Source organism: Triticum aestivum, chromosome 7A, assembly GCF_018294505.1.
Source record: "Triticum aestivum cultivar Chinese Spring chromosome 7A, IWGSC CS RefSeq v2.1, whole genome shotgun sequence".
Lineage (NCBI taxonomy): Eukaryota > Viridiplantae > Streptophyta > Magnoliopsida > Poales > Poaceae > Triticum > Triticum aestivum.
This window is the reverse complement of record NC_057812.1, coordinates 175,903,177-175,926,884: the sequence shown is the minus strand read 5'-3', so window position 1 is coordinate 175,926,884 and position 23,708 is coordinate 175,903,177. Positions and strand designations below refer to the sequence as shown.

The window sequence follows — 23,708 nt, the reverse complement described above, 5'->3', positions numbered from 1 at the left end:
GGTTCCGTGGTGTGGGTACAGTGCACTACCTCTGCAGAGTGTATTAATCTATCGATAGCCGAGTCCAAGGTTACGGACATGCTTGAAAGTAGGTCACACCATGGGTCAACATTTAATAAAACTTGCACACTATGTTCTGAACTCTACACTGTTGAGGATGGCGCGAAGGCCATCGGGTTGGACAGGACCAAGTGTTGGTCGTGGTTGTGATCGCCGGAAGGATCATTGTTTTAGACCTAGTATGGGTCGAGGTTGTGATCATCGGAAGGATCACGAGATATTCATGGTTAAGATTTTGAGGTTGGTACGGTGGTGATCCAGGAAGTGATCACCATTGGTAAGAGGGATTTTTTCACAAGAATATGATTACAACATGTTGAATATATTGTTGCATTATTAATAATTGGTTAAATATCATGATATGGTTGTCATTATGTTTATGTATGTTGTGCACTTGCATGTACATTCAATGTACTAACCTGGCGTGTCATGCCAGATTTCAGGAAAGTCTTGTTGGAGAGGAGTGTTGTCCGAGTCTAGATCGTGTCCAAATCGGTGTCCCTGTGCAATGGAGCTTCCGCTACGACGTTGTTCAGCAACAATATGACCAAGAACCCTGGTAATTCGGATCCCAGGGACAGTAGTGGCAGGTCGCGTCGCAACAAGCAGAAGCGCCGCATTAATAGCGACAATGTTGAGGATACGGCAGTTAATGCCGGATTCAGAGGCTATAAATCCGGTCACCGGAAAAAGCCATTCAACAGAAATCCTAGGGGGCCATCCAGTTTGGACCGAATACTCGATCGCTTGTGCCAGATACATGGCACCCCCGAAAAGCCGGCCAATTACACCAACAGGGATTGTTGGGTGTTCAAGCAGGCATGCAAGTTAAATGCCGAAAATAAAGACACGGGGTTGCATAGCGATGACGACGAAGAGCCCCGGCCGCCGAACAATAGTGGACAGAAGGGTTTTCCCCCACAAGTGCGGACGGTGAACATGATATACGCAACCCACATCCCCAAGAGGGAGCGAAAGCGCGCGTTAAGGGACGTATACACGGTAGAGCCAGTTGCCCCAAAGTTCAACCCATGGTCCTCCTGCCCGATCACCTTTGATCGAAGGGACCATCCCACTAGCACCCGTCATGGCGGATTCGCTGCATTGGTTCTAGACCCAATCATTAACGGATTTCATCTCACTAGAGTCCTTATGGACGGCGGCAGCAGCCTGAACCTGCTTTACCAGGATACAGTGCGGAAAATGGGCATAGATCCCTCGAGGATTAAGCCCACCAAAACGACCTTTAAAGGCGTAATACTAGGTGTAGAGGCCAACTGTACAGGCTCAGTCACACTTGAAGTGGTCTTCGGATCTCCGGATAATTTCCGAAGCGAGGAGTTAATCTTCGACATAGTCCCATTCCGCAGTGGCTATCACACACTGCTCGGGTGAACCGCATTTGCCAAGTTCAATGCGGTACCGCACTACGCATACCTTAAGCTCAAGATGCCAGGCCCTCAAGGAGTAATTACGTTCAATGGAAACACCGAACGCTCTCTCCGAACGGAGGAGCACACGGCGGCCCTTGCTGCGGAAGTACAAAGCAGCCTCTCCAGGCAGTTCTCCAGTCCGGCCATTAAACGTCGGGACACCGTCAAGCGCGCCCGGAGTAACCTACAACAAGACCGCCTGGCATGTTCCGAGCAGGCGTAGCAATACGGCCCCAACCCCAGCCCTCACAAAAATGCGACACCAGTACTTCGCGTACATAACTACGCTCTAGAAATACCATGGGTACAGGGGGATGGGCACCATCACGGCACGCCCGAAACACGGCTTAAACCGCACCAGGGGCTGCCGATCTTTTAATTTTCTCTTACTTTTAGGACTCCACTCTTCGGAAGGCCTGTTCGGCAGTTCAATTGCCGCACAAACGATGCAAGAACCAGGGAAGCAGACAAGCCATGCCGCATTACGGAACTCCCAGGTGGTCTCTATCACGAGCAGTATACCTGTTTTGCATACCATTCCGCAGCCTGCCCCTGGAACGGACATGTTAAATAGTCCAACCTTTTGCTTATCGCATTATTTGTATCGTTCTGCTTTGATCGCACCCCTTTTTAATAAACAATGCATAGCTTTTGTCTCTCTTTGCATTACCTTTTTTTTACAAATATATGTTCCTTAACGACATGTTGCACCCGTACACTTTGGTACGGCCAAAATACGCCAGGGGCTTTAGTACCCCTCAATATGGTGTGAGAAGTCCGAACACTTTAACAAGTGCGGCACCCCGAACTTATAGCATTATATGCATTGGCTCCGAATCATGTCTTGGGTCAATAGTTGGGTTTGCCCGGCTCCTATGTTTTGGTGCCTTACGTTCCGCTATATCGGCTAAGGTAGCACTAGGAGAACTACTGCGATTGTGCCCCAGTTGAGCTGGGTTGAGCACCTCAGTAGAGAAAGCTAAAACTGACTGTCATGATGAAGCGAGAGCCAGTCGCTGTTCGAGAGGTTTTTCGAGTCCCTAAAGACTTATGCCGCTTAGAGAGAGGAGTCGGCTCTGTCCGGCCAAGGCGTGGATAGCGCCCCAAACTCGGTCTTCCGAATACCAGGGGCTTCGCCGAAATTTAAAATTATAGAATTCTATGGCTAAGTGAGAGTGTTCACGCATTATAGTCCGATTGCCTTGTTCGTTGTGCTGAGCGCCTCCCTCGAAGGACCCAAACATGGGAAAAAGAGCGCTCAGGTTTATCCCCGAACACCCCAGCACTAGCGGCACGGGGGCAGAAGCCGACGACTCGCCATCTCTCAGAATTGATAAACAGCCGCACAGAAGGTAATATTTTAAATTCCAACAGCATTGCTTAGCGCATATGAACAAGTTTTCAATGCACAGGACAAAACGAGCGAGTTTTACTCAAAAATTACATCCCTAGAACATTCATCCGCCACAAGGCGGGCACCCTTTAGAACATCTGTATAATAATTCTCGGGCTTGCGACGCTCTTTCCCTGGCGGTGGCCTGTCCTTCACAAGCTTCTCAGCATCCAGCTTGCCCCAGTGCACCTTAGCACGAGCAAGGGCCCTACGGGCACCTTCAATGCAGACGGGGCGCTTGATGACTTCGAGCCTTGGACAGGCCCCCACTAGCCGCCGCACCAGCCTGAAATAGCTCCCAGGCAGAGCCTCTCTAGGCCACAGCCGAACTACGAGGCCCTTCATGGCCTGTTCGGCCGCCTTGTGGAGCTCGACCAGTTGCTTCAGCTGGTCGCTCAGGGGCACGGGGTGTCCGGCCTCAGCATACTGAGACCAGAACACCTTCTCTGTCGAGCTGCCCTCCTCGGCTCGATAGAATGCGGCGGCATCGGACACGCTATGGGGAAGATTTGTGAATGCTCCTGGAGAGCTCCGGATTCGGGTAAGTAACAAGTAACTCACGCTTATGTGTTTGCTTTGCATAAGGAATGCCGTACCCGCCGCTATCTTTTTCACCGCATCCAACTGCTAGAGGGTCTTCTGGGATTCGGCCTTGGCAGACTTGGCATTTTCAATAGCCATCGCGAGCTCGGACGCTCGCGTCTTTGAGTCAAGCTCCAAACTCTCATGTTTTTTCATGAGAGCCTGGAGCTCTTGCTGCACCTTGCCAACCTGGGCCTCATACTTCTCCTGCTCGGTGCGCTCCGTGGCCGCCCTCTTCTCGGCCTCGACCAGCGCTTGCTTAAGGGTCGCCACCTCTGACGTGGCCCCTACAATAGCCACGATAATCCTGTCATTTTTTGCAATTGCACCTTTTTTTATATATATTTAAACAAGGTATTTCTTACCTTCCTTGTCCTCAAGCTGCTTCTTGGCACGCCCGAGCGCTTGCTCGGACTGCTCGAGGTTCTGCTTTAGCGTGTCCACTTCCGCAGTCAGTGCGGCGGACACCAGCAGAGAAGCCTGCATACGCATATTGACTCCTTTTTGTTAGACTCTTGCGAATTTTATTTGATCCTCTCTTCGGCTTTTCTTCCCGAACGCCAAACAGAGCATCAGGGGATACTGTCTATGCGGTAATATTATTTACACATTCTTTACTTACCTCAAAGCCTGTTAAAAGGCTAGTACAAGCTTCAGTCAGTCCGCTCTTGGCGGACTGAACCTTCTGGACCACCGCACTCATAATGGTGCGGTGCTCCTCGTCGATGGAGGCGCCTTTGAGCACCTCCAACAGATTGTCCGGCGCCTCCGGTTGGACGGGGGTCACCGGCATGGTGGGCTTGCTCCTCTTGGAAGGAGGTCACCCGCCGGACTTTGGAACCTTTGAAGGTTCCGGAGCGGTGTCCGGCCTAGAGCCAGACTTGGAGACCTGGGGGGTTTTATCCCCTTTACTCCTGGAGTCCGGGAGGTCGCCTTGCGGCGCCTCCAGGACCACCTCCTCCTGGCTTGGAACCTGTTGGGACAACACTTCGGCGTCGTCCGTAGGGCGGGGGGAGGAAGCCATCGGAAGCGAATTCACATCCGACGAGTCCAGTGAACCGCTCGACGACGCGTCGAGCCGGTCTTTGGGTGGGCTGCATAAACATATTCGACATAAGGGAAAGCTGTGCAATAAAGGAATACTATGAATTACTCTGGTATCCGGATACTTACGATTTCGCCAGGGGCTTGGCCCTGAGCGGCCACTCCTCTCCGCCGTCGTCGGTGTCGGTGGAGTAGTCCGGAGGAAGGGTTTTCCCCTTCTTGGACCCTTCGGCCTCCCCAGTGAGGGCGGCCTTCCTTTTCTTCTCTCCCCCCGCTGGAGGGGGAGAGGTCTCTTCTTCCTCCTCCTTGTCTTCACGGGAGGAATGCGCCTTGGAGCCGTCGTATGATGAACCCGACACCTCCCGGCGCCGGGCACTTTTTTGAGTCCCCGTGGCCTTCTTCATGGCCTTCTTCTCCAGAACCACATAGGGTGCCGGAACCAGCAACTTCACCAAGCGGGCATCAGCTGGGTCTTCGGGCAAAGGAGCCGGACAGTCGATCTGTCCGGACTTCGCCTGCCAAACCTGTCAAAGGTAAGGGAGCTTAGATCCCGCATAGAGTTAAACTATGAAAAACTAATACCCTGTAAAAGGCACAAACAACTTACCACACTGGCGTGACGCTGCGCGCTGAATCCGCGATCCTCGGTAGCGGATGCGGGACCCTCGGCGCCCTTGAAAAGCACCTTCCAGACATCTTCGTACGTCGTGTCAAAGAGCCTGCTCAGAGTTCGGTGCTGCGCCGGGTTGAACTCCCACAGATTGAAGGCCCGTTTTTGACACGGGAGGATCCGGCGGATGAGCATGACCTGGACTATGTTGACAAGCTTGAGCTGCTTGTCCACCAGGGTTTGGATGCATGTTTGCAGTCCAGTCACCTCTCCTTTGCTGCCCCACGACAGGCCCGTCTCTTTCCAGGACGTGAGCCGCGTTGGGGCTCGGGACCGGAACTCGGGGGCTGCGACCCACTCAGGGTCGCGTGGCTCGGTGATGTAAAACCACCCCGATTGCCACCCCTTCAGGGTCTCCACAAAGGAGCCCTCGAGCCATAAGACGTTGGGCATCTTGCCCACCATGGCGCCTCCGCACTCCGCCTGGTTGCCGCGCACCACCTTCGGCTTGACATTGAAAGTCTTGAGCCATAGGCCGAGATGGGGGCGGATGCAGAGGAAAGCCTCGCACACGACGATAAACGCCGAGATGTTGAGGATGAAGTTCGGGCCAGATCATGGAAATCCAGGCCGTAGTAGAACATGAGTCCCCGGACGAATGGGTGGATAGGAAAGCCCAGTCCGCGGAGGAAGTGGGGAAGGAACACTACCCTCTCATGGGGCCTTGGGGTGGGGAGGAGCTAGCCCTCTTTGGGAAGCCGGTACGCGATGTCGTTAGACAAGTATCCGGCCTTCCTCAGTTTTTTGATGTGTCCCTCCGTGACGGAGGAGACCATCCACTTGCCTCCCGCTCCGGACATGGCTGGAGAAGGTTGAGGTGGGGAGTGCGGACTTGGGCGCTGGAGCTCGAGTGCGCAAGAATGGATAGGCAAAGGAGGAAGAAGGCATAGGTGAGGTGGATCCTTATCCCCTTATATGGGTGGACGCAACTACGAGTCCCCACCAGCCTGATAAAACTCGCTTATCCCCAAGCGCCGTAATCAATGGCGCGGTTGGGTTACCCACGCCCGTATTGATGAGAATCCCGGAATAAGGGGACACGATCTCTGCTTCGATGAGACGTGCCAAGGAAACCGCCTCGCATGACACGCTGAGGTGGGACAATAAAACGATTCGAATAAAGGCTTGGCCGTAGTGCGATGTCACACTGCGGAATACGTCAGCAGATTAGATTTGTGTAAATATTATTCTCTCTATGACAATATGTGGAAACTTATTTTGCAGAGACGTACACTATCTTTGTGTTCAAAATCTTCTATGAAGTACTTGGAGGAGGAACCCGCCTTGCAATGCCGAAGACAATCTGCGGGCCGGACTCATCGTCATTGAAGCCTGGTTCAAGGGCTACTGAGGGAGTCCTGGATTAGGGGGTGTCCGGATGGCCGGACTATACCTTCAGTCGGACTCCTGGGCTATGAATATACAAGATTGAAGAATTCGTCCCGTGTCCGGAAGGGACTTTCCTTGGCGTAGAAGGCAAGCTTGGCGATACGGATATGTAGATCTCCTACCATTGTAACCAACTTTGTGTAACCCTAACCCTCTCCGGTGTCTATATAAACCGGAGGGTTTTAGTCTGTAGGACAACATACAGAACAACAATCATACCATAGGCTAGCTTCTAGGGTTTAGCCTCTCCGATCTCGTGGTAGATCTACTCTTGTACTACCCATATCATCAATATTAATCAAGCAGGACATAGGGTTTTATCTCCATCAAGAGGGCCCGAACCTGGGTAAAACTTCGTGTCCCTTGCCTCCTGTTACCATCCGGCCTAGACACACAGTTCGGGACCCCCTACCCGAGATCCGCCGGTTTTGACACCGACAAAGATCTTTATCGGTCAAACCGCATAACAACATACATTGTTCCCTTTGTCATCGGTATGTTACTTGCCCAAGATTCGATCGTCAGTATCTCAATACCTAGTTCAAACTCATTACCGGCAAGTCTCTTTACTCGTTCCGTAATGCAACATCTTGTAACTAACTCATTAGTCACATTGCTTGCAAGGCTTATAGTGATGTGCATCACCGAGAGGGCCCAAAGATACCTCTCCGATACACGGAGTGACAAATCCTAATCTTGATCTATGCCAACTTAACAAACACCATCGGAGACACCTGTAGAGCATATTTATAGTCACCCAGTTACGTTGTGACATTTGATAGCACACTAAGTGTTCCTCTGGTATTCGGGAGTTGCATAATCTCATAGTCATAGGAACATGTATAAGTTATGGAGAAAGCAATAGCAGTAAACTAAATGATCATCGTGCTAAGCTAACGGATGGGTCAAGTCAATCACATCATTCTCTAATGATGTGATCCCGTTCATCAAATGACAACTCTTTGTACATGGCTAGGAAACTTAAGCATCTTTGATTAACGAGCTAGTCAAGTAGAGGCATACTAGTGACACTCTGTTTGTCTATGTATTCACACATGTACTAAGTTTCCGGTTAATACAATTCTAGCATGAATAATAATAATTTATCATGATATAAGGAAATATAAATAACAACTTTATTATTGCCTCTAGGGCATATTTCATTCAAAAACCACCCTCGAGTAACTTACTACATCATCTTCTCAAGTTATGCTACAGTTTTTTAGAGTCTAATTTTTTATGTTGTACCATGTCATTTCGTGTGGAACTTAGATTAAGAATTGACGTGTTGTGTACTTGTGTTGATTTTTGATATTGTTTGAAGTGCTAATCTTTGAAATGGCATGTTTTTTTGTTATTTCCTAAGGTATGACATATACGTGTTAAGGGGACCCGATGGGTATCCATCGGGTTTAGACATAGGCATGATTTTCTTCCCATGCGTTTTTTTGTGGGTGGGCAGAGAATGCCTTCATGGATTTGGGTATGAATTTGATACTTTTCACCCAGACTCGAACCCTATCTATTGCCATCCTACCTAGATAAAACAAAGACAAAAACACAAACCAATATCTGGCTCTATCTGAAGCGCCATAAGCCCTTTGCCGATGACAAACGACATCTAGAATGAGGACTTGATAATCCTCGTGTGCAAGGAATTATTATAGCAATATTCAATGTGGATGTGGAAGTATATGAGTATTGTTGGGAAACGTAGTAGAAAAAAATTCGTCTACGATCAAACCAGGAACACTATGAAGATGCATTAGTAGTTTATATCAGCTCATTACCAACTTTGAGTTGCAGCAGAAGAATAGTTGGATAGATCGTACTTGAAGTCCCTCGAACCGTTCATGAACGATCCCTGGAACCAAAGACCGAAAGCATGACCTCTCTATAGTTTGCCAGCGTTCTGGCTGCATGATCCGACAACGCTTCACCATCCAGAATTAATCATCGTTGGAGAATTAGAGGGAAAAGAAGAGAATTGCACATCGCTTGTCTATTGTGAGGATTAGAGAGATCTAGGTTTAGCTCTAATTGGATCAACTCCAATTTAAAACTAGAACTAGAGAACTAGAGGAGGCTCCAAAACTTATGTCTCTCCAAGGGTCAAATCCTCAAGTATATATAGGTTGGAGGGAGGGGAGGGGTCGCGACAAGGAGGGAGGAGTCCTCCTCCCCTTACGCCGGCCCTAGGGGGAGGAATAGTCCTCCCCCCAATCCAATTCGGCCCCTTCTAGCTTGTCCAACAACCCAAGGGGCACCTCCTATTGTTATTGGGCCCTAGGGCCCAATAACTTCCCATCACTTGGCCTTTTTGTATTTTGCTTGGCCCATTGATATTTAATTAATTATAAAGGCCTCCTAATAAATATTAGAGCCTTTTATTATTAAGTTAACATCTCTGAAAACATTTTCCACCTATATATAAATTCCCAGTTTTAGCCGGTAAACCCCGAAACTCTTCTGGTGACTCTGAAATGCTTCCGGTTTCTCTCAAAACTATTTCTAATATTAATGAAACTTTTTAATGAATATTTTCTCATAACTCTTGCATCAATAACACTCAGCAAATTGTAATTTCCTTAAGCTTGTGACCCTGTAGGTTCGATAAAACATACACATGAACAAAACCCCTTTCCTTCAATGGCTAATAGAGGAACCGTGGACATCCATATTGTCCCTATGTATACATGAATGATATTCGAGTGAATATATGGTTATTGATACATCTCCGTCGTATCTATAATTTTTGATTGTTCCATGCCAATATTATTCAATTTTCATATACTTTCGGCAACTTTTTATACTATTTTTGGGACTAACATATTGATCCAGTGCCCAATGCCAGTTCCTGTTTGTTGCATGTTTTTTGTTTCACAGAATATCCATATCAAACAGGATAAAAACCGATGGAGATTTTTTTGGAATATATATGATTTTTGGGAAGAAAAATCCACGCGAGACGGTGCCCGAGGTGGCCACGAGGCAAGGGGCGCGCCCCTGACCCTCGTGGGCCACCCGTAAGGCGGTTGATGCCCTTCTTTCGCGGCAAGAAAGCTAATTTCCGGATAGAGATCATGTTAAAATTTCATCCCAATCGGAGTTACGGATCTCGGGAATATAAGAAACGGTGAAAGGGAAGAATTTGAGAACGCAGAAAGAGAGAGAGAGACAGAGAGACAGATCCAATCTCGGAGGGGCTCTCGCCCCTCCCATGCCATGGAGGCCAAGGACCAGAGGGGAAACCCTTCTCCCATCTAGGGAGGAGGTCAAGGAATAAGAAGACGAAGGGGCCCCCTCTCCCCTTCTCTTCCGGTGGCGTCGGAACGCTGCCGTGGCCATCATCATCATCACCGCGATCTACACCAACACCTCCGCCATCTTCACCAACATCTCCATCACCTTCCCCCTCTATCTACAGCGGTCCACTCTCCCGCAACCCGCTGTACCCTCTACTTGAACATGGTGCTTTATGCTTCATATTATTATCCAATGATGTGTTGCCATCCTATGATGTCTGACTAGATTTTCGTTGTCCTATCGGTGGTTGATGAATTGCTATGATTGATTTAATTTGCTTGTGGTTATGTTGTTGTCCTTTGGTGCCTATCATATGATTGCGCGCGTGGATCACACCCTAGGGTTAGTTGTATGTTGATAGGACTATGTATTGGAGGGCAAGAGTGACAGAAGCTTCAACCTAGCATAGAAATTGATGCATACGGGATTGAAGGGGGACCAATATACCTTCATGCTGTGGTTGGGTTTTACCTTAATGAACATTAGTAGTTGCAGATGCTTTCTAATAGTTCCAATCATAAGTGCATAGAATTCCAAGTCAGGGATGACATGCTAGCAGTGGCCTCTCCCACATAATACTTGCTATCGGTCTAGTAAAGTAGTCAATTGCTTAGGGATAATTTTGCAACTCCTACCACCACTTTTCCACACTCGCTATATTTACTTTATTGTTTCTTTATCTAAACAGCCCCTACTTTTTATTTACATAAACTTTATTATCTTGCAAACCTATCCAACAACACCTACAAAGTACTTCTAGTTTCATACTTGTTCTAGGTAAAGCGAACATCAAGCGTGCGTAGAGTTGTATCGGTGGTCGATAGAACTTGAGGGAATATTTGTTCTGCCTTTAGCTCCTCATTGGGTTCGACACTCTTACTTATCAAAAACTGTTGCGATCCCCTATACTTGTGGGTTATCAGTTATCATGTGTTATTCCCTTTGCTTTGCGATACTTTAGAAAACCCGGGGTGGGATATACTGGTATCCCCGTGAGTCATTCTCGTGCTCACTATACCGATCTCCTCGCTACATTTTTGTTCTTCTTTCTCGTTGACATGTCGACATCCTTCTGACCTAGTCACCTGTGTCTGGCCAGACGATAATGGATGCCGCCACACCGAGAGGTCCCTAATAATATCTCTCCATCATTGGAGGAGAAATCCCACTCTTGAGCTATCTAGCCCTTTGTCAAACTTTCCGATGAACCTGCAAGTTATCGTTATGATTATCGTGTTACAGATGATGTTTGAGCAACCCCAAAGTCCATTATATGGTAAGAAGTGACTACGATACTCTCGTGGTCTAAGGAACTAAAGCATACATTTTATAATGATTTGCTTGTGACGATAGTATCTCAAAGTATAACAAACAAGTTGGGACAGTTCAATATGATCGTTCTTTAACATCATATTCTTAAAGTTGTTTTTGGGACTACCGTTACACTTCACGATATCCCAAGATCCGGAAAACGTGATCCCTTACAACACTTGAGCTAGTCCTAGAGGAAATGCTAGGAATCAGGTTTTACCGTTTATCATTTCACACGTGCATAGGAGTTTTCCACTGAATCACATATTCCAGGATATAACAGTTATAGCATAGAATATAAACTCTTAATTATAAATATGGAAATAAACATGTTGAACCCCGTGGGAGCTAAAGGTAGGTTTCCTATTCTTTCAACTTATGTGTGTCACTCACGAAGCTATCTTTGCACTTTTAGTGTTTACCTTACTAAGTATCAACTGGATCAATTGGTGTAGATTGCAACAGAGTAACACAGAACATAGTAACAAGCAACAAATACCCAACAATTGCCAAGTATGAAGTATTTGAAAGAGAGAAAGCAGTGACGAAAAACGTGGTCACATGGGTGGATATTGCCGAGACGGAAGAAATCATTACATAGTGCATTACTCCTGGATTATCTTGAACAATGCAGACATGTATTCCTTAAATTGAGAAACATGCTTAAGAACGCTTGTCTCTCATCTACAGTCTAACCCCCCTTTGCTTCGAGGTCCATAACGAAAGCAAGGGTTATTAAGATAACTTTGCGGGTCAACCAGAATAATGCATTAACACTTAATGAATACATGTAATCCTTAGCCAACCCTATTGATACCACGTTCTATCACCCTCAAGGTCCCCGGTTTAAAACTATAATGGGTGTCTTGCAGGTACGATTAGGAACAAAAACACAGAAAAGACAAATATGGTTCAAATCTGGAATCATATTACTCAAGCCCTAATAATAAACATTGGGAACAACAAAGTCATATCCACAATAATTCTCAAACACCAGAGGTGAATACTACATCAATCTTAACACTACTACGTGATTTTCCATCACCCGGATCAGATCCACCCCATGTGCCTACAAGAAATTACTCATACATAGAGGAGAGGAGCATGATGGTGATGATGAAGGGGCTGTTGGTGGCCATAATGATGACAGAGGTGTTGTTGGAGACGATATAGTGCACTGAGGGGGGATCTAGTTCTGATTGAATTGTTCATGAACGATCGTCTCTTTGTCAGCATGGACCTTCGCCATTTGGTTTGCCGACTGGATGGAGGGGATGAAGTTCTTGCATCATCGCGAAGACACTTTGGCGTGGATGAAGGACGTGTTCGCTTCCTCCCCTGAAGCCCGGTGATCCTTGACGCCTGCCTCTTCCTCGCCCGCTCAATGGCAGCGAGCCTGATTTCGAGCTACTTAAGAAGCCTTCTTAGGTTGAACTCTACGGTTGTGAGCTGCCTACTTTCCTGCACGACATGGAGACGCAAGAAGACCTCATTTGTAATGCGGAATTACACCCTCGTTGTCCTCTGCATCTTAATCTTCCGACGCGAAGGTTGAGGTGTGCTGCCCGGGCGTTGCCATGCCTTGATGACCATCTTTGTGAAAGTGGGGGAAGCACAGCCGAAAGGATTCAAAACGGGACCGCGTAAGCCGATGAGGGTGGTAGCACTAGCTAGGAGGGGGGAGTGATGAGAGCATGATGTCCATGCAGCCATCAGGAGGAAAGATGGCAACAACTCCTCCAAACAAATGTTGCAGAAGAACTTATCGATGCTAACAAGCATGAAACCCTTCCTCTCGTTACTCCACGTGAATCTTCCATCCTTGCATTTGATTTCATGCAGCCCCGCTATGTCGATCGCAGCTCTAAATTTTCCCATAATCCGTTTTTAAAGTTTGTGGTTGGTTTTTCTCTAGCCTCATAGATCAAATTAAAGTCGCCATTGATCAAATTAATTCCTAGCTAGCTCTGCAAGGAATTCGTCTTTGTGGGCATCATCAGCCGGCCGTAAGGAGGCCGACGATTATGGACACGTCGTCAGTGATGGAGAAGCGCCCAACCGCGTCATGGTCAGGATCTCCTTGTCTCAGAAAATGGCCACCCTGCCACACGGGCCAATTGCCCGCTGACCAAATATCAATACCGGGCTCTTGTGACTGTTTTTCTCAATCACAGCACAGCAATGAAAAGGTTGAATATGCAATAGAACTACTGCTACCTAAGCAGAGTTAGGCACTCCACAACTCATATAATGTACAGAATTTGCACTTTGGTCTATCACAATTTACAAGCATCCTCACTCTCGAGTACACAGACTATAGCAGAACCTGCAGCCGACTGGCCATTTCAAGTGGGTCCCCAACGGATGTGATTCCAGAGAAAAGGGCCCGGCAAACCGCGGATGACCGGCGGGCTCTGCATTATCAACCCTACGCAGACACAGACAGCGGCAATGGCGACCAAGGATAGCACCGCGGGCCTGTTCGACAAGAACCTGTTTGGGCAGGGCCGGTAGGCAATGTGCTGGAGCTGGACACATTGTCTGCATCCCGGTGGGCTTTTCTCGACATCAAATACGGTCTGATCAGTTGATCTCGGCCGACCTGCATCTGCGTGCTTTTCGGCGATACCAGTGGTGGTCATGGAAACAGACACATGGGCCGCAGGTAACCTGCTGTTGATTTTGTTCTGGACCATCTGGATGTAGGACGTGTGCCCTCTCCTTCGAGCGTAATCCTCTGGAGTGTACCCGCTAGCATCGCGGGCATTCTTCCAGGTTTTGATCCCCAGCTGCCACATTTAGGCCGAATGAGTTCAGGAAAGAAAATAAAAGACAGGGAGAAAATGTTGCAAGCAGAAGCCACTCATTAACCATAGTTTCAATGTCTTTGATCCAACACCGATGTAGAACTCTGCTGTTACTACTCAACAAGGTTCTGATTTGCACACACACTAGATTTTGTTGTTGTTGTTGTAGTTGTTGAGAATTTATCAATTCAGGAAAAAAAATTAGCATGAGAGTTCAGTGCAAGTACCTGTTGGGGATCATCAGTTAGAGCATCCAAAACGGCAGCAGCATTACTGATGGTAGCTGCAACATGGAGAGGTGTAATATCCGATGGACCAGTCATGTCAGGCGTGAACAAGAACCGAGCTGGTGTGGCCACGGCTCCACTGCCCACCGGTGCAGATTTCGTTGTGTATCTCAATAGGCTGGCAACCAAAGGCTTCGACCGCTTGTTGACAGCTGCGAATACTAAGCTCTCTCCCAGGACAAACTCAACTGGTGAGGCGATATCGATATTGCCCTGGAACAAGGTGTCCAGCAGCATCTTTACGACGCCACACCATTCCTGATCAACTGCAAAGGACAGGAGCCATCTAAATCTTGCAGCAGGAAAACCCACAACACGATGTCGAAATTGTTGTGGAGCCTTAGATGATGTAGCTCGTGTGTGGCTCCTTTGAAGAAGCCATCCTATTTCATGCAGGAACTTCAAGGCTTGGCTGCGGGAAGCCATCAGATCTTTTCTTCCTTCACCAAATGCAATTATATTCAGTTTCTCCTCCAACATTCGAATCTCACAGCATATAGATTCTTCCGCGACAACAAAGGGAAAGGAAATGCTGCTCTGATCATAATCTTCAACCTGGAAAAGGAATCAAGAAATCATGTAATTTAAAAAGGGAAATGAGGATGTATAAAGAGAAACAACTCAAAGAATGTAAGAGAGAAAAGGAGAAATAACTAACCTCTATGAACCCCCTTCCACTTGTAATAGGGAAGGAGCAAGAAAAGGTCAAACATTGAGGGCCTTGCTGAATCCTAGTATCATCATGTAGTTTTTGTGTTGCTTCTTGGACTAAATATTTCCCATCAAATATACAGAGTAATCTGTAACGAATATCATCATTATTGTCAGTCAAATAAAACCCAGGTCAGGTCAGTGCAGAGTGCAGACTGATGCGTGGTACCTACTTTGTGGCTGGTTGAGCTATGTTAAAGCCTCTCACAGAGAAGTTTGCTGTCGAATTACAAGCAGCCGCAATGGGAGTTACACACAGTATCTGATGCTTGTCGCCTATTACAGGTTGCCAGGGAGACACTAACATAAGCCTGCCTGCAAAGAATGGGAAACCACAAACATAGGAAGCCGTTGGTTGCACACGTACATAAAAATACAAAAAGAACAAGGATGTAAAAGAGAGAAATAAGGCGAACAAACCATTGCAGCTTAATGTCAGGTGGTCCTGCACCCTAGCATACAACCATCCTTTCTCCCAGAAACCACGGGTGGATATGCTAATAAGATTTTCTATCCAAGGAGCTGGATCGACATTAAGCTTTAGAGAAATTCAGACAAAAGAAAAATAACAGTAAGTGAGGATTATGCTTCTCTATCCAAGGTTTGTAGTTTAGGTTTTCCTATTTGAATTAGTAACCAGTTTATTGACTAGTAACCATAGAGAAGAGATATGCTTATTTAAACACTAAGTATTTATATAACACAGCACTACCTTATCCCACATCCAGTTAGGAAGACGAAGGTAAATAGTTAGAATTACACAACCAGGCCTGATATAGCTTTCCATGTCACTTGGATAATGTGATAGCCAGTTTAGGATCTGCAAATAAAAAACAATTTGATCCAAAAACTTCAAGAGATAAATAGTCAAAAAAAATTGAAGAGATAAAGTTGTCAAGAGAGGCGCTATTCCCAATTTGCATATGGTAAATGACCTGTGCACGTAGATCAGCAGGAAAATCATTTGGCTGTTTACCAAAGAGCTTGAAGATGATTTTATCTGTTCGGCTCTGCAAATGTTTTGGGGCATCAGGGGTAATACAGCTAAAACACAATAGTCAGCAGGTACCCGAAGAGAATCAACCTAAATAATGTACCTCATCTTCCTCGACATAAGCATCATTCAGATCAAAATTCTGCGCACGTCTTTTCACAGGAGGCTCTTCTGGGGACACAAGTCAAGTGGTGCACACATCATTTAATTTCAGAATGTGTACTTATTTGCCTTGTGCAACAGCAGCAGCAGCAGTTAATCAAAGGGCTATTTACCTGCATGAACTGGTGGTCTACTTTGATTCCCAACATAGTTACCAGCATTTGATGATGTTGCATCCTTCAGCATATCTTGACATGCCTGTGTGCCAGCAACAGCAGCAAGGTTCTTCAAAAGACTAACCAAAAGATTGGGACCATTGATTTGCTCAGATGAGCTAGCAGCAGCTGCGACGACATAACACTGAGGTTATATGAGCATGGATCGATCGATCGCATATGGACGAGTAAAAAATCAATGTGTAGTACTGTACTGTGCATACGATCCGAGAAACTTACAATCTTGTCCAGCGAGTTGTCTCAATAAGAGGAGCAAGGTGTTGGTCAAGGACTGATTTTCACCCAAGGAATTCACAGCCTCGGCTGGGGCTTTCCTCCTCCTTCTATTATGTGTTGCCAGACGTGAGCGGCAGCTCTTCTTCCCTTCATCAAATTCTTGAACAAGGTGAAACCTGAAAACAAATGTCAAATGATTCTTCCCCTTTAATAAACCATAAAAAGCTTAGACATGAAGAAATTGATTGCTGACTAACCTGCTGCACTGCTGGCAGAACCGATGCTCTATGTTTCTGATACGAACAAGAGTCGACTTGGTATGCGGTTCACACACCTTGTGCCTCCTATGGTAGTCCCTGTCGTCGCCCAGATCCGCGTGGCAGCCGTCGACTTGGCAAGATGGAGCAGAGCTGGAAGATGCACCTGCTGCTGCACTAGCAGGTCCCTCTTCTTCGCCGATCTGTCCTCCCCGAACAGCAATCCTTTCATGAGGAATCGCAGTGTTGCTGCACTCCTCGGGGTTATCCACTGTGGTGACTCTCCTCCTCCTCCTCCTCTTGTCAGCAGCAGCAGCACCAAAACTGCCCCCCTCCTCTGCTCGCCCAAGCTCCCTGCTGCCGCACCCCGACGGAGCGTCCGCGTTTGGCGACGGCATGGCCAGGAAGAGGTTGCCATCCCATCTCCAGTCGTTCAAATCCCACTCGTGGCCCTTCTTCTTCTTGTTCTTGAGCCCACTGGACATTCTCCCCCAAACCCCCCTTCCCCCTGCTCTGTTCTGGGCACGAAACAGCCAAAGATCTTGAAATTCAACTAAATTCCCCAACTATAGATATGCATCAGCACGGCAGGGTTAGTCATGCACAACCGGACTATCTTGCTATCTTGGAACCGAATCTTGAGCTGAGAAAAATCAATCAAGAGTCACCCTGGGGAGGCGAAGAGTGAGGATTGGCGGAACCTGGGGCGAAGTATCCTGGGTAGGCAGGACCTCCCCCTGTGCCGGCACATTCGCATCGAGGGAAGCCTCTTTTTCTTCCGCCTTAACTGGCGCTTGGCAGCTTCGTCTCGGCTCGCGAGTCGGACAGTGACACCACGCCATTTGAGCCTTGGAAGAGCAGGACACTCCTTTGTCTTCCATTCGGGGGATGGAGCCGGGCCGGCAGGACGGCTGCCCGTGATGCTTCGGCCGAGCACGTGCTGACGCCGGTCTGGGCCAAAGCATGCCCTCGGCCGGCGGCGCCTTGTACCACTACACCCTCCGCCTGCGCGCCCTATTCGGCGAAGGCATGTACTAGGCGTCGGTCGACCGATCCGTCTCCTCCCCCGCACCACACGATCTGCTGTGTTTGACCGTCCGATCACTCTTTTTCCCCGACAAACAGAACAGCTCCTGCCACCAGCGAGACACGTCTCCCATCCGGGGTTGGGCACTTTCAAACCGAAAACCGAAACCAAACCAAATAGTTTTAACTGAAATAATATAGGCTAAATCCGATTCCGGCTATTTGGTTCGGTTAAAAAACCAGACACTATTTAGTGTTCAATTGTAATCGGTTTTCAGTCAAGAGAACCAAATACTAATCGAACTATGAGTATGCCAACCTTATTTCTCCTTCACGCAAGCACAAGAAGTTGTTGGCTAACTAGTACTCCCTTCATTCTAAAATATAGTGCGTCCGCGCTTCCCGAGGTCCAACTTTGACCATAAATTTAACCAACGAGACCAAGGCGCCGCGACTTCATATTGTACATGTCACCGGTCAAGGTATGAGCGCAATCAACGGAGCCCCGGTGGGGGCGATTGCGAGGCGACCAGCGGTCGCGAACGGAGAGAGATCGCCGCCGCGAGATCCGTGACCTATGATAGGAAGGGAGAAGAAAGATCGGTAAATCGGGATTCTCAGAAGGATGAGGATCCGCTGGGCCTGCGGGAAGCATGGCTCCGAACGAGGAAGGCTATCGCCCAGATCGCAAAGGAGAGGAAGTTATCAAAAAGCGATCCGGGAGAGGGCGACAGTATGGGACGTCATCACCAGGATTGTGCGGTAGAAAAGATCCGATCCAAATTGTACGCCATGAAGAAAGATCTTGGAAGTGGTCTAGGGAGGAAAGGGATCAGCCCTGGTACGTATATGGGGATCGGATCGGGGGTGAAGAAGCCACCTGATAAGGGTAGTGTGACCCTAATGCGAGCCAGTGAGGAAAGAGACCGGATCGTGGGGCGCAGCAAAATCATTCGGAATGAGGAAGATCAGGAAACAGATCATCAAGGCGGGAGTATAAAACCCCTAGAAAGTGCGAGCATAGGCACACCTCTCACTATCTCTTTGCCTGCGAGTCCCCTTCCCCAACCCATGGCGAACCAGGGTTCTCGCAAGGATAAGGCCCCCATGGATGCTGATCAAGGTGCGCCACACATCACGGGGGGGGGGGGAGGAACCTCACCGGCATTCTGACCAGGGGCGAGTCCTCCCAGCAGGGCGAGAGCGCAAGCTTGAGGCGGCTAGGGGCTGGGGGCGACATTGTTGCCCCTAGATTTCCTGTCCACCTCGTCCCTAGGGCTGACGCGGTGGTGGAGCTGGATCTGACCAAGGAGCGTGCGACCATGAGAACCAGGTGGATTGCTGTAGGGCTCTTCTTCTCGCCCTTGCCCTACAGCAACGAAGGCCTCTTCGTTGAGCTCAAGAGCAAGTGGGCCTCCGTGGGAGGCCCGACTACAAGCCCCTCAAGAACAACCGCTTCCTCTTGAAGTTTGAAAGGGAGGGTGATCGCCGCTTCATCCTCAACAACGGCCCCTGGACCCATTAGGGGGATGCTTTTCTCATGGTGGCGGTGGATGGCGGGGCGCGTCCGAGAGACGTGGAGGTCGCCCACATGCCCATTTGGGTGTGTATCCACGACGTACCTCCAATCATGCTGGACGAGGGCATCGCCTGGAAGCTTGGGGCCCTGCTAGGAGAAGTCCTGGAAGTGGACACAAACAACAATGGTAAGATTTGGGGCGATTTCATTCGGGTCCGTATAAATCATGATGTAGATGAGCCACTCTATAGTAGGATTAAGTCCCATGACAAGCCAAAAAATGAGTTGTTTTTCCTGGAGGTCAAGTATGAGCGAGTGCCACGCTTTTGTGGTTTTTGTGGTTTCATAGGGCATGGTCAACGCGATTGTAAGTTGCCGGAGGACCTCCAAGAGATGAGGTTCACGGCAACAATGCGTGCCTCCCCTTACAAGAAAAGCAACAGTAGAGGAGGCTATGTGGCCCCGGTAGCATCTAGTGCTCGCCGTTTTCTCAGTTTTGGGAAGGAGGTGCTGCAGGAGAGGAGCCCAATTCCAGCCAAGCCAGATCATGAGAGAATTCTGGAGGAAATCCTGACTGACCCTCTGGTGCAGGCAGCTATTGCTGCTGTCAGTGCACTAAAGGTGTCGGATGGGAGCGTCAAAGCCACGGCTCAGAAGACCACATCTTCAGGCCAGCCTACAGAGAAGGATGGGGCTGTCGATGCAGGGGTGCTGCTGTCTCTAGGCTTGGACCCTCCTGCCCGTGGTGACGAGCTGGAAGTAGGCCTGAAAGATCATGCCACCCCGGGAGCGCTTAACGGAAGTTTCCCCCGGGTCAGCCTTGATCTAGGGCTGGTTCATGCTGGATCGGGGCCGGCTCGAGTGGAGGAACTGGCTGCTGTTGAAGTAGGCAATGGCCCAAAGAAGAACAGAGAGGATGCTGTGGTGGATAGTGAATCACTGTATCCCCCAGGTTTTGGCCCGATCCCGAGGTTCACCATGCAAGAAAGGGCTTGGACTGTGGAAGGGCTGTTCAACCGAAGGGCGATCAAGGATGGAAGGGTCAGCAAGATCAAGGCCGGTCAGTGGGTGTCAGTGCTGGGAAAGAGAGGTGGCCGTGAGAAGGACAAGTATGATGCATCAAAGGAAGCTGGTAATGAGGGAGGACCTGACAAGACCAAGAAGTTTTGTGATGCAGGTTCTGTGTAGGAGGGCAAGGAGGAGGAAAAGGAAGCAACCGGACCAGGGGCTCCCGGTGAACTGGTGGGTGCCGACGAGGGCGCCTGCCAGGAGCCATGACGATCATGAGTTGGAACTGTCGAGGCCTCGGGCAACCTCGGACAGTTCAAGAGCTAGTGTGCTTAGTGCACACTTACAAGCCCAAGCTCGTCTTCCTTACTGAAACTCGCTAGAATAATAAGTACGTCTCTAATCTCAAGTGGAGACTTAGTCTCCGTCATTGTATCTTGCATCCCGGTGCTGGGAAAGGCGCCAGCATTGCCCTCTTTTATGATGAGAGTGTGGAAATAAAAAAGATTGGCATGGGGACGAGATACATCGATGTGTTGATCCGCTTGAACCCTAATGGTCCCCAATGGAGAGGCACCTTTGTGTATGGTGAACCAAAAGCTCATGAGCATCATCTCATGTGGACGCTGCTGAGACGTATAAGAGACACTAGCACCCTCCCTTGGCTCATGTTGGGGGATTTCAATGAGACCATGTGGCAGTCAGAGCATTTTTCAACAACCAAAAGGTCGGAGAGATATATGGAAAACTTCCGCAAAGTTTTGTCAGATTGCAACCTTTTTGATTTGGGTTTCAAAGGACCAGGCTGGACCTACGACAATAAGCAGCATGGAAATAGCAATGTTCGTGCGAGACTCGATAGATGTGTTGCCTCTCTGGAGTGGTCAGATTTGTTCAGAAACGCTGCGGTGGAACACATCTGCTCTTCAAGATCAGATCATCTCCCAGTTCTGCTAAGATTGGGGAGTAGAAAAGAGTGGAGACGGGTTGATCAGAACAGAGAGGGTTTGTTCAGATATGAATAGATGTGGGAAAGGGTCGAATCCCTCCAGCCGAAGGTAGCAGAAACTTGGCGCAAGGACGGCCCGGCTAGAAATTTACAGGCCCTGGGTGAGAAGATCCGGAGTATGCAAAAGGGCCTTCGTGACTGGGCCAAACGGGATTTTGGGTCTATGCTAGGTAAGACAGCGGGCATTAGGAAAAAGCTGAACAGAATCTGGAGCTTACCGCCGATAGCGGGGTTAATGGAGGAGGCAGCTAAACTCTCAATGGAGCTGGACGAACTACTGTTGAGAGAGGAAATCATGTGGAGACAGAGATCAAGAGCTACCTATTTGCGAGAGGGTGACAGAAACACCAAGTGGTTTCAGCGTAAAGCCACATGGAGACAGAAGAAGAATGCTATCCTAAAACTAAAGGATGGGAATGGAAATTGGGTTGAGGACACCCAAGGCTTACATGCGATCACAAACTCCTTTTTCGGGAACTTATACAAGAGGGAGGAAGGGATTGATCCTTCGGCTATCTTGGAGTTGGTGTCTGAACGGGTGGATGAGGATATGAACAAAACCCTAACAAAACCGTTCTCGAATGAGGAAATTGGTGATGCACTCTTTCAAATAGGCCCCTTAAAAGCTCCGAGCCCGGACGGCTTCCCGGCCCGTTTCTTCCAAAGAAATTGGAGCGAGCTGAAAGATGAAGTGGTGGATAGTGTGAGGAATTACTTTGCGGACGGGGTAATGCCTGACGGAATCAACGACACGGTGGTTGTACTCATACCAAAAGGGAAAGACCCCCAATCCCTCAAGGACTTTAGGCCTATCAGCCTATGTAATGTCATCTATAAGGTGATCTCAAAATGTCTGGTAAACAGATTAAGACCTATCCTTGACGAGATCATCTCGAAAACGCAAAGTGCTTTCATCCTGGGCAGAATGATTATGGACAATGCAATCATTGCTTTTGAATGCTTCCATAAGATCCAGCATTGCAAGAATGTGAGGGATAACTACTGTGCTTACAAGTTGGATCTAGCAAAGGCTTATGATAGAGTGGACTGGAGTTTTTTGGAGGGAGTCCTTCAAAAATTTGTCTTCTGCAGCAAGTGGACCAATTGGGTTATGCAGTGCGTCAAATCAGTGAGGTATTCGGTGAAATGCAATGGAGAGCTCCTGGAAACTCTCATTCCCTCACATGGCCTTCGGCAAGGTGACCCGTTGAGTCCATATCTCTTCCTCTTTGTGGCTGATGGTCTGGCGCACCTTCTGAAAAAGGAACTTGCGGATAACAATCTCAACCCAATTAAGATCGCTAGAAACAGTCCGGGCATCTCAAACCTTCTATTTGCAGACGATAGTTTGATTTTCTTCAAAGCGGTGCCCGAACAAGCTGAAGCTATCAAAAGAGTGCTAGAGACTTTCCAGAAGTGCACGGGCCAGTTACTAAGTCCGAGCAAATGTTCCCTCCTTTTCAGTGAAGTATGCCCTAAGGAAACGAGAGAGAGTATTAAAGTCACCCTAGGGGTAACTGCAGAAACTTTTGAGAGCAAATACCTAGGTCTGCCGACCCCGGAGGGGAGGATGAAGGATGCACAATTCCAACCAATCATGGAAAGATTCCGGAAGAGGTGTAACGACTGGGCAGAGAAATTCATGTCTTTTGCTGCGAAGGAGACCCATGTCAAGTCTATTGTACAAGCCCTGCCAACCTTCTCCATGAGTGTCTTCATGCTCTCACAAGGTTTTTGTGACAAGTACGAGCAAATGATACGTGAGTTCTGGTGGGGTGAAAGAGAGGGGCAAAGAAAGGTTCACTGGATGCCATGGGATCGGATGACAAGACCAAAGAGAGCGAGTGGTATAGGTTTTAGAGATATGCGCTTGTTTAATCAAGCGCTCCTCGCTAAACAGGGATGGAGGCTTATCCAATACCCGGACAGTCTATGTGCGAGAGTTCTAAAATCTAAATACTACCCCAATGGAAACCTTCTGGACACGGTTTTTGCGACGGATGCATCCCCAGTTTGGAGAGCCATTGAATTTGGGCTTGAACTGTTGAAGAAGGGGCTGATCTGGCGAGTGGGAGATGGTAAAAGCATCCAGATTCAAAGGGATCAATGGATCCCGAGGAGGGAAGGCCTTATGACGACAGCTTTCACTAGGAGATCTCGTATCAGATGGGTGAATCAACTTATGCGGCCAGATAGGAAGGAGTGGGACGTAGATCTCATTAGGCAAATATTCCAACCTTTTGATGCTGACGAAATCTGCAAGATCAGAATTCCATCCACGACGGTGGGAGACTGCATTGCATGGCATTATGAGAAAAATGGCGCTTTTTCAGTCAGGTCTGCTTACA

At 48.3% G+C, this 23,708-nt stretch overlaps 1 protein-coding gene across 3 annotated transcripts; it reads right to left on the bottom strand.

Annotated features, from left to right (window-relative positions):
* Positions 1-13,370: 13,370 nt before the first annotated feature.
* LOC123149997 (squamosa promoter-binding-like protein 1) lies at positions 13,371-17,797 on the bottom strand. Of its 3 annotated transcripts, XM_044569795.1 has the most exons (11): positions 16,799-17,793; positions 16,545-16,717; positions 16,263-16,433; positions 16,091-16,158; positions 15,929-16,003; positions 15,706-15,813; positions 15,414-15,531; positions 15,167-15,308; positions 14,941-15,082; positions 14,223-14,837; positions 13,371-13,977 (listed from the first exon to the last, which is right to left on the bottom strand). In XM_044569795.1, exons 1-11 carry the CDS (start codon positions 17,281-17,283, stop codon positions 13,534-13,536), a joined length of 2,541 nt encoding a protein of 846 aa, XP_044425730.1. In that variant the 5' UTR covers positions 17,284-17,793; the 3' UTR covers positions 13,371-13,533. The 3 variants fall into 3 exon arrangements, with proteins under 3 accessions (XP_044425730.1, XP_044425729.1, XP_044425728.1); XM_044569794.1 differs by having other exon boundaries at positions 15,167-15,531; positions 16,091-16,155; positions 16,799-17,797; XM_044569793.1 differs by having other exon boundaries at positions 15,167-15,531; positions 16,799-17,795.
* Between the last annotated feature and the right edge of the window lie 5,911 nt (positions 17,798-23,708).